The following is a 12,889-nucleotide window of genomic DNA, read 5'->3' as shown; positions in this document are numbered from 1 at the left end:
GGGTACGAAAAGTTGACGTCGAGACGAGAGCGACGCCGTATTTAAGGGCGGCGTCAACTGGCACGGGCAGGGGTGCACGTGCAAAGCGGCGCGGGCACCATGCCCGATTGGAACGTGCCGCCAAACCAGGAGGGGCAGGCAGCGACTTCTCGATTACTAATAACTTAATTCCTATACTTAATAAAAAGCTTTAAAAAACGACGTTAAGGATAAATTTAAAAAATAATATAGCCTTATTAAATAACTAATACTCTTAATAAAGCTAAAGCTAAGTATAATTAACTAAATATATCTTTTTAAAAAATATACCTCCTTTATTTAATAAATAATATCCAAAACGATCTCTCGATTATAAAAAAAAAATCGTATAAAATAATAAACTATTAAATTATTAACTTTATTACTTAAAATATCTTTAAAAATATAAAAAAAGAACTTATTAATTTATTAAATTACTCTCTTTATATAATAATCTAGGTTTTTAAATAAAAATACGTTAAGCTCGCTTATAATTACCTAAAAAGAATTTAATATAATTATAAATAAAGTAAACTCTAATATTAATTTAATTATATAAATTAAAGATTTTTATTTTATTTACCGCTATATAATATAATTAAAACTATTTAAAGTCTAGGGGACTCTTACTTTTAAATTATTCCTCTATATAATAGTACAACGCTTCGTTCTAAATTAATCTAACTAAAAGCTTATAAATATTATAAAAATAAAATAAAGAGGCAAAATAATACCCGATATAAGATATTATACTAAAATATTCAATAACCTTTTATATAAAAAAGTAGTATATAATAAAAATCGTAAATAAAACCTTATAATCTTTATAATATTAATAGGTCGTTTAGATTCCTTTAAATAAAATAAAGTAAGACCTAACTTATTTATAAACTACTTATATAAAAAGCCCTATTACTAAAAACTAATTAAATATATAAAAATAAAGTTCGCCTTTATTAACAAACAAAATAAGAATACATTTAACTAGACGGACCTAAAATTAATAAGATAATTAACTACCTAAATACTAATAAATATAATAATCTCTATATAGACTTTACTTAAAAAAAACTTATATAAATAAAGGCCCTAGCAGATCTAATATTAATAACTAAAGAAAAAATAAAAACCTAAATAGACCGGGAAAATTAGTAAATAAATAGGAATTAAAAGGGTCTTATTTTTTAAATATTATAATTACTATTATTAATATTATTTTATTATTAAAGCTAAATATAATAAATAATAAAAATATTAATCTTAGTATTTTCTTAATCCTTTTTATAAGGCCATACTTCTTTTTTAAATATATAGTTATAAATAATTATAGTACAGTCTACTTTATTAATAACTAATTACTTCTAAAACTAAAATTAATTTAATAATATAATAAGAGTAAAAATATAGATTTTAAAATAGCATTTTATTTTATATTTATTTAAAGAACGAGGATTATTTAAAACATACTTATAAAACCGAAAAGATTTAAAATTAAAAACCTAACCCTTTATAATATCGGCTTTATTAAGAATTTTTATATTAATATTATATTAAAAGCCCTACTTTATAAAATAGATATCTAATATTCCGGTTTTAACTATATTTTTCGCTTTAGCGACTAATTTAAAAATATCGTAATTAAATAGTTTATTAAAAAAGTTAACTTAATCTTTTTAAAATATAAGCCCTATTCGTCTTATTCTCTATTTAAAAGCTTATTTTTATTAATAAATATAAATTCTACCCATAATTAATATATACCTCGTTTTTTATATTAAATAAAAGGTAATTAAATAAACTCTATATAGCTCTAGTACCTTCGGTCTAAATATTTAGTACTAATAGTATTAAAAAAGCTCGTATTAATAGCTTAAGGGGTAAGGATTAAAGGACTAAATTACCTAAAATATTAATATTACGTAACTACCTATATAAAATAAATTATCTTAAAATATACTTTAAAATAAAGAGCTATTAGGCCGTATTTTAAAATTATTTAGGACCTTTTTAACTACCCTCTTATTTATAAATAAAGTAAATTTATCTTTATATAGCGTATAGTATACCTTAATCGGGGTTTTAATAGCTTTATTATTATTAAAAAGCTTAATAATACTATATTTATTAATAATTAAAAAATAGGTCTTATTAATTATATTGTTAATTTGGTATAGTACGATCTCTAAACTATTTATAACGAGGTTAAGAATAAGCGTATCGAACGCCTCCTTTAAATAAGTATATATATTTAAATATTAAGTATATATAGTTATTATTACCTTATAAAACTCTTTTTTTTTATATTGCCTTAAATATAGTCTTTAACTAGGCCGCATATAACCTTAATAAACTTTAAACTTTTATAAGTTTTTTTAATTATTTTATATTTTTTAATAGTACTTATAATACCGGATATATAATTAGTATATAATACTAGGGTAGCTAGGCGGTTTATTTTATATATATTAGAAGTTTAAATAAATTATCTTTAGTAATTACGGGGCTAGCTATTAGGTATAATTATAGATTTATCGTCGGAGTATATAAAATTATCGGATATTTAAGAATTATACTTAAAAATATTAGCTATATTTTTAGTATTTGTAAAGATATTTTAATAAAAGTCGTTATTTAGGATTAGTATAAAGGTCCATAATATAAGATACTAGGCCTAACCTTTATTAAACAGTACGTTATAGTAAATAATAAAAAGCTACATATTAAAGTGGAAGATTTTATAGGCTTCTTCCTTATTAATAATCTATAAAAATATTACTTAATTCTAGAAGATTATAATTTTAAATGTATTTTCTTATAGGTATAAATATCCCTTAATAATAACAAAATCTCGTAGCCGATATACGAGTATTAGATTTTATAAAAAAGTCTAATATACCTTTTTACCTAACTTAAGGTTAGAGTTTAATAACTCTTTACTATTATAAATATAAATTATTTAAAAATAACTATTAAAAATAAGATCGTTTAGCTACCGTCCGTTCTAATAAGTACTATAATAATACTTATAGAACTAATAATCGTAGGAATAGTATTTACTAATAATATTAAGGACTAAATAGAATACCTTAACTAAAAATATAAAAATACCTTTAATAAAGTAAAAATTAATATAATTTGATAATAAAATTATAAATACTAGAAAGTAAAGTAGGGTATATAATAAGTAGGTTATAAAATATAAATATAGGAAAGTAGGTAATAAAAATACAATTATAGTAAAAGGTGGGTTACCTAGGGCGGTATCTTAAATTTTAAATATAGGTTAATAACCGTCCGATTATAAGTAAAAGCTATATATTTTTATAAAGATAAATAATCTCCTTAATACCTTATTTACTAATATTAAGGCGATAAAAAACCGTTATATTATTAATAAAAGCTTATTAACTAGTAGCTAATTATTATAAACGGCGGGGACTTTCTTTAATAATTACCCCTTTTTAATTGAGAATATACGCTATAATTACTCTTTAATTTCCCTATAATATTATAATAGAATTATCCTAATCTTATTATAATAAAATCTTTTCTACTCGGTATAAGTAAATATTCCTTATTATTTTCGTAGCTTACCTCGCTTTCTTTAATATATTATAGGTAGTTTATTAAGTTCCCTTATAATAGGCTATATTAATATTAAGATACGGACCGGTTAGCTTAACGTATACTTATTATTAATCTCTACTAGCTACTTTTCAAAAGCTTTTACTAATTTAAATAAATCTATAGCGTCTATATTTATCTATACGTTATAGAAATATAAGTAATCCTTTTATTTAATAAACTACTATATTTTACGCGATCTATATTTATATATTTAATATCCGTTCGATTTTATAATAATTATATTAATCTTTTTATTTTTCTTACCGTAGGTTATCTATGTTTATTAATATTATTAATAAAGCGGTATAGTTAAACGGATCGGTTTATAGATCCTACGTTAAGATAAAATATATTATAAATATTATTAAATATATGTTTATAATTAGTAATAGATCGAGGCGGTAGGCTAGCGGTCCGACTTATTTTAAAACCTTAATTAGTTCGGTATACTATAATAAGACTTTTTTTAAAAGATTTCTTAAAAGCTTATACCTCTTTCTTAATTATAAGTATATAAAGTCATTTAAGGTAAAGATTATATATCGATAGCTCTTATTAAATATATCCTTTATATATATTTACCCCTCTATAATAAAAAATTTTACTTCCTCCTAAAATATATCCTATTTAACTTTATTAAATATAATTATAAGTAGGCTTATTAGACCGTTAATTTTAAAGCTATATAGTATCTTATTAAATATATATTAAATTATAATTATATAACTATTATTAAAGCTAAATTATATAAAAATTACTCTATAAAGCTAATTTTTATCTGGAAATGTTATATACTAAGCTCAGAAAGAGGATTCTATAGTTTAGTTTATTCTTTTTAACTATCCGTTTATTTATAAATAATAGGCCGTAAAAAACTTAAATAATATATTAAATTCTTTCTATATAATTTATTAAAATTAGGAGAGAAACTTAGGATCTTTATTAAAGATAATACTTTTTAAAATTCCTTAATTATATAATCGCAATATTTAAAAAAAGCTAGCGGCCTAGTTAGAGGCCGTATATATAATATAGCCTAGTATAATAATAACGGATTTTAAAAATTTATTAGTTACTATAAAAATATAGTTATAAAATAAGAAATTTTATAGTTTCTATAGGGAATTATCCGCTAAAATCTCAGATAAACCTATAATAAAGTCTATAATAATTATATAAAACGGAATTACCGATATAAGAATAAGTTATAACGTACTTATTAGTTTTCCTCTTTTTTTTTCTAATAGGCCGTAAATAGGATAGTAATAATAATATTTTTTAATCTTAAATATTAAGTTAGATATAACAAATTTATTTTATAATTTATATTATACTCGTTTATCTCTATAATACTAGTTTTTATTATATACTATAATAATAAGTTCGTTAGTTGCTTTGTTTAAAATATATAGCTTTTATTTATTAATATACTTAATAAAATATAATAGACCTTAATTAAGATTAAAGGGTAAAGTAAAGTCTAGGTCTATATTATATAATATATCCTTATATTATTTTTATTTTAAGGTTATATTATATCCTTAACAAATTCGCTATTTTATATCTAGTAAAATACTATTTTAATTAGTCCTATCGGTAATTAAGCTTATATTTAATTATATTAAAAATAAGGTTTTAAAACATATTAAGGGTTAAAATCGAGTATAAAAAAGAATATAATAAATTATAGCCCTTAAAAAGTGACTTTTTAATAAAGGTTTAGTAGTTTAAATTAGAGCTAGGCTTATAATTATTATATAGTTATAATAGGGATATTAATATTGAATATAAAGAACGGTTATTTATTAAAAATATAGAATAAGTATAAAGCTTATCTTAAAATAGAGGGTATAAATGAGTATAGGCCTTAATGATTATATAACCGAGGTTATATAATATACGGTGAGGCTACGGATGATTAAAGCTATTATAATAAGGCTTTAATAGCCTACTCTCTACTCTTTTAATTTATATAAACCTATAGGGCCTATAGGATCTCTTAAACGGTACTATAAGGGGTTAATTATTAATTTTAAAGGCTTTTAGGCCTTTCTCTTTATAATAGACTTTTTTTAAAAGATCTACTTTATTACGACCTAATATATATAACGAAACCAGGGTCTTACCTTATAAGGCCTATAGCGGCTATAATATTATATATATAAAAGAACGGATTTAAAGTAACTCTTTTTAAATCAAAAGAACTATAAATAAGTTATATAATAATAAAAAAGACCGATAAATAATAAATAATTTATAAATAAAATTAATAAAATAAAGGCAGTTTACCCTTATAGGATTAATATTATAATATCGGTCTTAATTATAAAGGAACTATTTAAATAATATATAGGACTTATATATAAAATAAATTTAAGCTAGGTTTAAAAATAGACTTTTAATAGCTTCTTTAATAATTAACTTAATATTAGATTTTACGATTATTTTTAATTATCTTTATTAAAAACTCTTTTAATAAAACTATAATTAATTATTAAAGCTTTAATTATTTTATAATTTATAAATATAGTTTTAAGGAAGCTATTTATAACTATATAATATTATTTTTTTAATATTATAGCCTCAACTTTTATAAATATATTTATAATAATTAACGAGCTATAATATTTTAATTATTTTTATTTAATAAGTTTACTTTATAAAGAACTAATTAAATAATATAAATATATTAACCATTAAGAGTAATAATACTATATAGTTCGTAAAGGTAGTTATACTTATTATTTAATAACTATATAATATAATATTTATTTTTAAAAATAAGAATGAGTAGCTTTATATTTAATTTTTAATACTATAACCTCTTTTTATATTAAAAGATTAGATTTTAATTTTAAAAAAGTTAAAGGAAAAATTGATTTTTAAATTAATAAAGAGCTATAAGTTTGTTTTAGTAGCTTTGTCTTTAATAAAGACTTATTTTATAATTTAAATAAATTTTATAAGGTTATATAACGATATATTTAAATAAAAACTAGTTAAAGATCTTATTTTAATATTAATAATATCAGCTTTAAAAAAGATTCTAATAAATTAAAATATAGAAATATCGATCTACTTAATAACGAATAAACTTTATAGTTCTATAAAATAAGGGAACTTAAAAAAGTATTAATAATACCCCGAACTTAAAAGGATTATTTTCTATTTAATATTAAAGATATATTTTATAAAAAGTTATTTTAAATAGAGTATTTAAATAATAAATACTTTTAATACTTTTTATTTAAAAAGGATAATTAATTCTATTTATAAAAATATAATAACTAATTTATTAAGGACGTTTATATTAATAATTAATTATTAAATTAGATATTTATTTGTTTTAATAAAGCTAATAAAGCGACTTTTAAACTAAACCTAAACTTTTTTATAAATTATTAATATAATTAAAATATAGATTAATATAAATATAGATATAATTAATATTAGATTTATTATATTTATAAAGTATAAATATATAAAGAACGATAAGAACTAATTAAATAAAAAGACTAATTAGAAAAGAAAATAATAAAGAATTAAAAAAGCTAATTATAAAAGAACGACGAGAGGTGAATATTAAAAATAAATTCTTAAATATAATTAGATAATATAATAATATATATTTATTAATTTTATTTAAAATATATAAATAAAGACTATATATTATAATCGATAGCGGTATATAAAAAGGTTATATATTATTAAAAATAATAAATAAACTTAATATATTATAGGTATATAAAAATAAACTATATTAACTATAAAACGTAATATTTAGTTATAGGTACTTTATAAGCTTGTTTTTAAGCGGTATTTTATATCTTAATATATTTTTTAATAAGTAAAATTAACTTAATAAAGAGTAAGGGATTTAAGGAGGATTTAATATTATTTAAGTTAAATAGGTCCTAGACGTCCTTTAAATAGGCCTTTATTTATAAAATAAGGTATTATTTTAGCTAATTTTATTAATAATTAAGTTTATATTTAATTATATCAGATATTTCAAAAGATATATTTATTTAAAAATAAGGTTTTTAAACGTATTAAAGGTTAAAATCGAGTATAAGAAAGAATATAGTAAATTATAGCCCTTAAAAAATAACTTTTTAATAGAAGTTTAATAGTTTAAGTTAGAGCTAGGTTTATAATTACTATATAATTATAATAAAGATATCGATATTAAATATAGAGAACGGTTATTTATTAAAAGTATAAAATAGGCACGAAGTTCGTCCTAAAATAGAGGGTATAAGCGAGTATGGGCCTTGGTGATTATATAACCGAGGTCACGTGACGTGCGGTGAGACCATGAATGATTGAAGCTATCACGACAATCATAGAATTGGTGCGACATAATTCTTCTTTCTGTGTAAGACAGTTATAGATAGGTCAGATGGAACGATTTGTATCGAATCCTGTGTTGTCGTATCACAACCCCGTTCTTGGCCTTGTGCCTTGCTAGTGATTAGCTGGACATGAAGTCATAGTTGAGAGGCCGGATCGAATCGGAGAAGTAACAAAGGTATAATAGCGGAGCACGCCGCTTCTGGTATCTAGAGTATGCTCTGTCTCACAAGTCTGGTCACAGTAAGAGCATCTAGTTTCATAGTCGCATTTTTGTTTTACGGGACTTTAAGTTAGGAACAATCGACTCTTTTTCATCTTGTTCTAGATACTACTTTCCATGAGTTTGACAACGCGTTTCTGTAATTGATTTGATAGTTTGGTGGTCGGGCCCTGGTGGGGGTCTTGTCGCTGAGACGAGAACTTCGACTGGATGTTGTAGGTAAGGCAGATCGATTGTCACATCAAAGAAGATTCCGAGCCTCATTCGGAATAAGCAAGCCAAAGGTGGCGCCTTATTGATGATCCGGTACTTGTTCGCGCATCAGCCACGCTTGTGCAAATGCACATGCAGCTTTACTTGATTCGAGAGTGCGTACAGATGCGGTAAATACTGGCAGGCAGAATGGCCACGATTGGGAGCGCGCGCACTGATGCCGTACGGCTTCTGGCTATAGAGACTCCGGTCTCCACTCAGCCCCAAACAGTAGCCCATATACGTGTGGGCCTTGATGCCGCTCACATCTGCCCCTTGGGGAATGCCCTGTCTACCCCCAGAGCTGTCGCCTCGCCCGGATGTAAGCTCGCCTGTTTTCCATCATCCAGCGAGAACCAATGCCGCAAGCCCACCATACTCCTAGGAAGAGGATCGGAAAGTAAAATGCGTCGGATATGGTGATTAGGGGGTCCTCTATGCATGTGGACATCGCCAACATGGAGAAGAAGACCAAGCTGATGACGAACAGGCCCACGATGCCTTCCACACAGAAGCTATCAGTCATGCCATCTCCCACGTTGCTTGAGATCTGCATATTGTCCGGTAACCGCAGGGTGCTCTGAACTTTTCGGACACGTCGTATGAAAGCTGGCTTGTGTGGTAGAATCAAATACCTGAGCAAATTTCCGAGCGTGATGTTGACAATATAATGGATGGATCCGGTGGCCCAAGAATCAGACATGGCCCCTACCCTGATGATACGGTCCATTTCAGTCATCCAAGAGTCGGACATAACTTCGTCGGCCTTGATTTCGTCGGCCATTTTGCAGCACGTCCAAATCAATCAGTGGGGATGTACTCGATAATTCCAATGGTGCAATGTGCGTAGAATCAAGGGCTGAGAGGAGACTCTAGACGGTGGTAGTGATGATGTGAGCGACTAAATGGTTTGGTGAGTAGTGTCAAGAAGACAAAAAGTGCAACACATCTTATAGGCACGTTCTTATAAAATAGTCATGGACAATAATGACAGGACTCCGGAGATAGGAAAGTTCAATGTCAAAGGTTGCTCAAACCACAGTTGAAAATATAAAGTTTACAGAAACCGCCACTGTCTCGGACCCTTTTGTGGCTTCGGCTCAAAGATCGGTGAGCTGGCTGCAAATAATGCACGTTTACTGTTTGTTGTGTCAATACCTAGATCGGACTTTCGAGCTGACCTGTCTGTCAACAGGCAGAAGTGATGTGACCGACGGGCTTGGTCCTGCTGGAATTGATTCTACTCTCAATGCAGCCACACCTGGACCGCTGCACTGCTTGTAGGCACCCATGCCATCATTAGCTTCTGAACGTGCACAGCCATTCTGATCAATAAAAGCATCTAGTGGCAAGCAGATATCAGACTGCAACGCATTGTGGTGTGGTATTGCGTGCCCCATCAAACGTTGTTACGTTGATATGGTCAGGTTGTGGGATGCAGTGACGTAGTCAAGTTGAAAATGGAGCAAAGTCATTGGAAGTTTCCTTGGAAGTCGAGGGCGACATTGAGGTCAAGAAGCGGTAAGAGCACAAAAAACATCTTCAAAGCATCGAGATAGTGGCGACGGACAGACAGACTACCCTAGATGCCTCGATCTACCACAAGAACAAGAACCAAAGTATCCCAGCTACCTATCTACTGCAATCCCAAGCCGTGTGCCTGAGCCCCTCCACCAGTGTTCTCGTACTTATGTTGGTGCGGAAGGGAGTTCGAGAAAAGTCAAGTGGACGTGTTGTCCGACACAGTAGGGGGATCGGGCGGACACATCAACGTGAAGGAAAGACCCTGCCGTTGTCATTTCCATCCATGGGATGCAAACGCTGATCATGACGTGGGCCGTGCCATGAGTGATCATGGAAGTCGTAAAGCACATGCAAGAAGTCAGTCATAGCCACTTTAGAAAGATGCGAAGGGAGTGATACTCACAAAAGAATTGGCGGGCTGTCCAGAACCATGGGGTCAAGTGAACAGCCCCCAAACCCCCAGAGTCCGACAAGATAAGCCATAAGCAAGCTGGAGGTAGTGTAATACCAGGAGCTCAGAAGAGAAAAAAAAGATAAGTCTAGGATTCCCGGAGCTCGAGAAAAAAGAGAGCTCCAGGATTCCCGGAACTCGAAAAGATAGGCCACGAGCAACCTGGAGGTAATGTAATACCGGGAGCTCAAGGGAGAAAAGGTCCAAAAATAAAGTCGATAGACTTACATCACGCGTTCGATTTCACGTCGGGTGACTGAGAACTTCGAATCCACTATTGGGATTGCAAGTAACGCGAAGAGGAAGGCCGGTCCGTGGATCCAATATCGAAGTTTGATCTGATCTTCGAGCCCCGAACTCTCCGTATCATATCCACTGAATCCCGTGAGGGAGGATATCATGAACCGCGGGAAAGCGACAATCCTGTCGTAGGCGTAGCCCTGGGCGAGGACTAGGAGAATATCAATAACGCTGTATAAGAATGAAGGCATCTTGATCGCTGGTGAGTCAAACGCTCGTAATGAATAGATGCGGATGAAGAAGAGAAAAAGAAGAGAAGAATGACGACGGCGGATGACTGGGGGATTAAGTCAATGGGTCGGGGCATCTGTTGTATCGGATCAAAGGGGGGAGCTTCTCGCACGTCGGTGCCATTCTGATGATGAAACAGTTAATTTAGGGAGTTACGATACTCGCAATGGTGCTAGAATAGAGATTGAGAAGGCGTGGTGTTCCGAATGCAGGCTGCAGCATGGGGCGATGGACCACTTGCTTCAACGTTACGGCACCCGACTCTAGATTTGCTTTCCGCAACTTCAGGATCATGCTCAACCCTGCTTGGTGAACTGTTCGTTCTTGCAATTTGGTCATGTTCGGAAGCTTTGGTTGTTGGTACACCCGCCTCGGAGCCTGGATATCACGAGTATGGCTTCTTCAACGCCCACGGCCACATATCGAGAAACCCACCTGCCACAGAATTGAATGCCACCAAGAAGCAGCCAGAACCGACGAGTCAGTGCAGACTGATAGTCTAAGATTGTTCTTCCGTCGGGAGGTCCCTGCGTCACTGAGTAAACTCCCAGAGGTCTTTCTCGCAGCAACCGCAGGGTGCACTTCCCTCCATTTCCATTTCGAGGGCCTCTGTATCATTGATCTTGCGGTTTCTCGACTTAGGCATTAGAGTAGGATGTCTCTCGAGGTATGCTTGGGTCACGTTCGACACCCATAGAATCTACGTAGCTTGCCGCTACTATTGCGCAGGTAAGTATCTTGTGAGGTACTTAGAAACGATTACCATTCGCCACATGAGTTCGCGAGAGAGAGCAGATCTTCAGCATTCGATAGGTGTTTGATGACATGATGAAGGTATGTTATTCTAGCAAAGACAGTATCATCAATGTCATGCGGACGTGGCTTGTCCATAAGTCACCTTGTGAGGATGATTAAAGCAAGTCTCTCAAGAATAGGCGCGATGATCAAGGTACGTTCGGAGAGACTACTACTGCTCAGGAGAAGGTCTGTATGCTCGCCTCTCCCAACCCTGCCCTTGTCATTAACAGCAACTTCATCACGGGGGCAGTGAGATTTGCGAAGCGGGTAAGGGTCTGGGGGTACATGTACTCTTTACCAACAGTCACAAGCGGACTTTCAAATGCAAGTACGATGATGTAGCTATCAAGCGTGTGTCGCCATATTCGTTGGCGAGACTATGCTATTAATCACGATATCAATTCATACTGTATGAAAAAAGAAGAGCAAAAACAGATGGACTTGTCACATGGTAATTGGAGGCTAGATGAACATACTCAGTTGTCGACAAACGCACTCACTACGGCTCTGCCAGGCACCTCGGCTCTCGCCGGGGATCGGGAATTGCCTCACGTTGGTACACATACGTCGATTGAGCTGATACTAACCAAGCATCCAAATAAGTAAAGTGAATTCGATTTATAGGAAACTATGTTTATTGAGCCGAGCGCTGTGGACGATGCCCGTTGAAGCCCGGTTGGGAGTAAGTTGTTTGCAATTGGCGAAACGTAGTAATGACGATATGTATGGACAACATTGGAATCGTCGGCGGTGAACGCATTAGAGGAAAGATGAATCCCAGCGCGACCGCTCGTCTTTCCAAGAGAGGTAGCATCAAAAATGCAGGCCTCTCTTATCAAAATTGGAACTGTCAACATGAAATCGTCGCGAATTGGCGGACGGTTTTGATACTTTGACATCTTGAAAAATCGACATCAATACGTCCCGTGTCACGAACATCTGTAAACCTTAGGCTAACCTTTGCAACAGTTGACTTAGAATGTGTGAAGAGGACTGGGTTATCAAACGATAAAGCAGGCACGATTTTAAATACCGGAAATGATCTTCCACCGACGACAGCCGGCCGCCTCTTCATGTGAGAACGCGTATTGTTGTCTATCGTTTGTTCTAGC

General features: G+C 30.7%; 2 protein-coding genes across 2 annotated transcripts; both read right to left on the bottom strand.

Moving 5' to 3' along the window:
- Window positions 1-8,758: 8,758 nt before the first annotated feature.
- On the bottom strand, window positions 8,759-9,111 carry BDP55DRAFT_655654 (uncharacterized protein). Its single transcript, XM_060574337.1, has one exon. It carries the CDS (start codon window positions 9,027-9,029, stop codon window positions 8,766-8,768), a length of 264 nt encoding a protein of 87 aa, XP_060432644.1. The 5' UTR covers window positions 9,030-9,111; the 3' UTR covers window positions 8,759-8,765.
- Window positions 9,112-10,396: 1,285 nt separating this feature from the next.
- BDP55DRAFT_629483 (uncharacterized protein) lies at window positions 10,397-10,939 on the bottom strand (the record flags this gene model as incomplete). The annotated part of the gene is made up of 2 exons (XM_060572025.1): window positions 10,397-10,487; window positions 10,677-10,939. 2 exons carry the CDS (start codon window positions 10,937-10,939, stop codon window positions 10,397-10,399), a joined length of 354 nt encoding a protein of 117 aa, XP_060432643.1.
- Between the last annotated feature and the right edge of the window lie 1,950 nt (window positions 10,940-12,889).

Source organism: Colletotrichum godetiae (assembly GCF_030913485.1).
Source record: "Colletotrichum godetiae strain CBS 193.32 chromosome Unknown BDP55scaffold_10, whole genome shotgun sequence".
In the NCBI taxonomy this organism is placed as follows: domain Eukaryota; kingdom Fungi; phylum Ascomycota; class Sordariomycetes; order Glomerellales; family Glomerellaceae; genus Colletotrichum; species Colletotrichum godetiae.
Note: the sequence above shows the minus strand (reverse complement) of the source record. Positions and strands in the feature narration are given on the sequence as shown.

What these genes read in the sequence shown, in the direction of transcription:
- BDP55DRAFT_655654 (XM_060574337.1), bottom strand. Translation starts at nt 9,029, where the DNA reads ATGCAGATCTCAAGCAACGTGGGAGATGGCATGACTGATAGCTTCTGT.